The 1,084-nt window shown below is 38.9% G+C and overlaps 1 protein-coding gene across 4 annotated transcripts in view; it reads left to right on the forward strand.

Moving 5' to 3' along the window:
* Positions 1-1,084, forward strand: part of fgfr1a (fibroblast growth factor receptor 1a) — a gene marked incomplete at its 5' end in the record, with an annotated part of 26,308 nt that overhangs the window by 9,889 nt on the left and 15,335 nt on the right. For all 4 annotated transcript variants that reach the window (XM_014025299.1, XM_014025301.1, XM_014025300.1 and 1 more), the window contains 1 exon segment: positions 597-833. In XM_014025299.1, coding sequence (XP_013880753.1) covers positions 597-833 — 237 coding nt within the window.

The following is a 1,084-nucleotide window of genomic DNA, read 5'->3' on the forward strand; positions in this document are numbered from 1 at the left end:
GTGTTGGGACATTCTTTTGAACAGTGGCTGCTTTGTTTCCCCAATGTATAACTGGTCGCAGTTCTCCTGGCACTTAACAGCACTTGACTTATGAATCGATCTTCCCAAATTTGAATGAAAATCGATCCAGATCGATTAAATCGATTTTTTTAAAACCAGCCCTATGTTTAGATGTGGTTAAAGGAAATCAAGGAAGAACTTTTACGTATTTTTCATTTTTGTTAGTTTTGTTTTGTTTTACAGTGCAGGTGCCGTTGAGTGTTTTTAATATTTTTTTTTTTTTTTTTTGTAAAAATAACCATTTGTTAAAGATTTGCTTTAAGCAGTACAACTTAGTTTGGATAAGTCCATAAAGCCCTTTTCATACTTTCCATTCATGTATAGATGATGGTAGGTGATGGAGTCGGTCCTTTCTGATCCAGCTGCGGGTTTTATTCACAAAACCAAATCTGTCTGCGTCTGTGTAACACATGGCCACTGTTTCACTGCTTTTTATAGCATAACACCGACTTGCTGGCTCTTGAAGTGGATGATTAAAGCAGAATGTGTCATGAGTTGTTAAAAAGTTGGTAACAAAAGTTCTGCTTTCTTTGTAGTCCCCACGGAAGCAGAGCTGTTCACACTGTATCCTGGGGATCGCCTGGATCTGAGCTGCTCTCCCAAGGACGCCTTCCACACTGTGAACTGGACCAAAGACCATGTTGCWCTTGTGGATGGAGAACACACTCGGATCCGCAACGGTCAGCTGGAGATTGAGACAGTGGAGCTGACCGACTCTGGCCTTTATGGATGCACAACTTTTGGCAACCATAGTGTCTACTTTAACGTCACAGGTAAAGGCATAGAAACTGGAATATCTAGTTTTTGTGGCTTTCTGTTGTCTTGAATATTTTTCTGCTAGTTGTGTACGCTCGACCATCAGGATAGTTATTCAGTACCTTAGTTACTTATTGTTGAGCTGTTTATTTAAAGGGGCAATATCATGTAAAATAGGGCTGCCACGATTAATCGATTAATCGACCACTAATCGATTATTAAAATAATCAATGACTAATTTAATAATCGATTAATCGCTTTCTTTTTT

Source organism: Austrofundulus limnaeus, unplaced genomic scaffold (assembly GCF_001266775.1).
Source record: "Austrofundulus limnaeus strain Quisiro unplaced genomic scaffold, Austrofundulus_limnaeus-1.0 Scaffold466, whole genome shotgun sequence".
In the NCBI taxonomy this organism is placed as follows: Eukaryota; Metazoa; Chordata; class Actinopteri; order Cyprinodontiformes; family Rivulidae; genus Austrofundulus; species Austrofundulus limnaeus.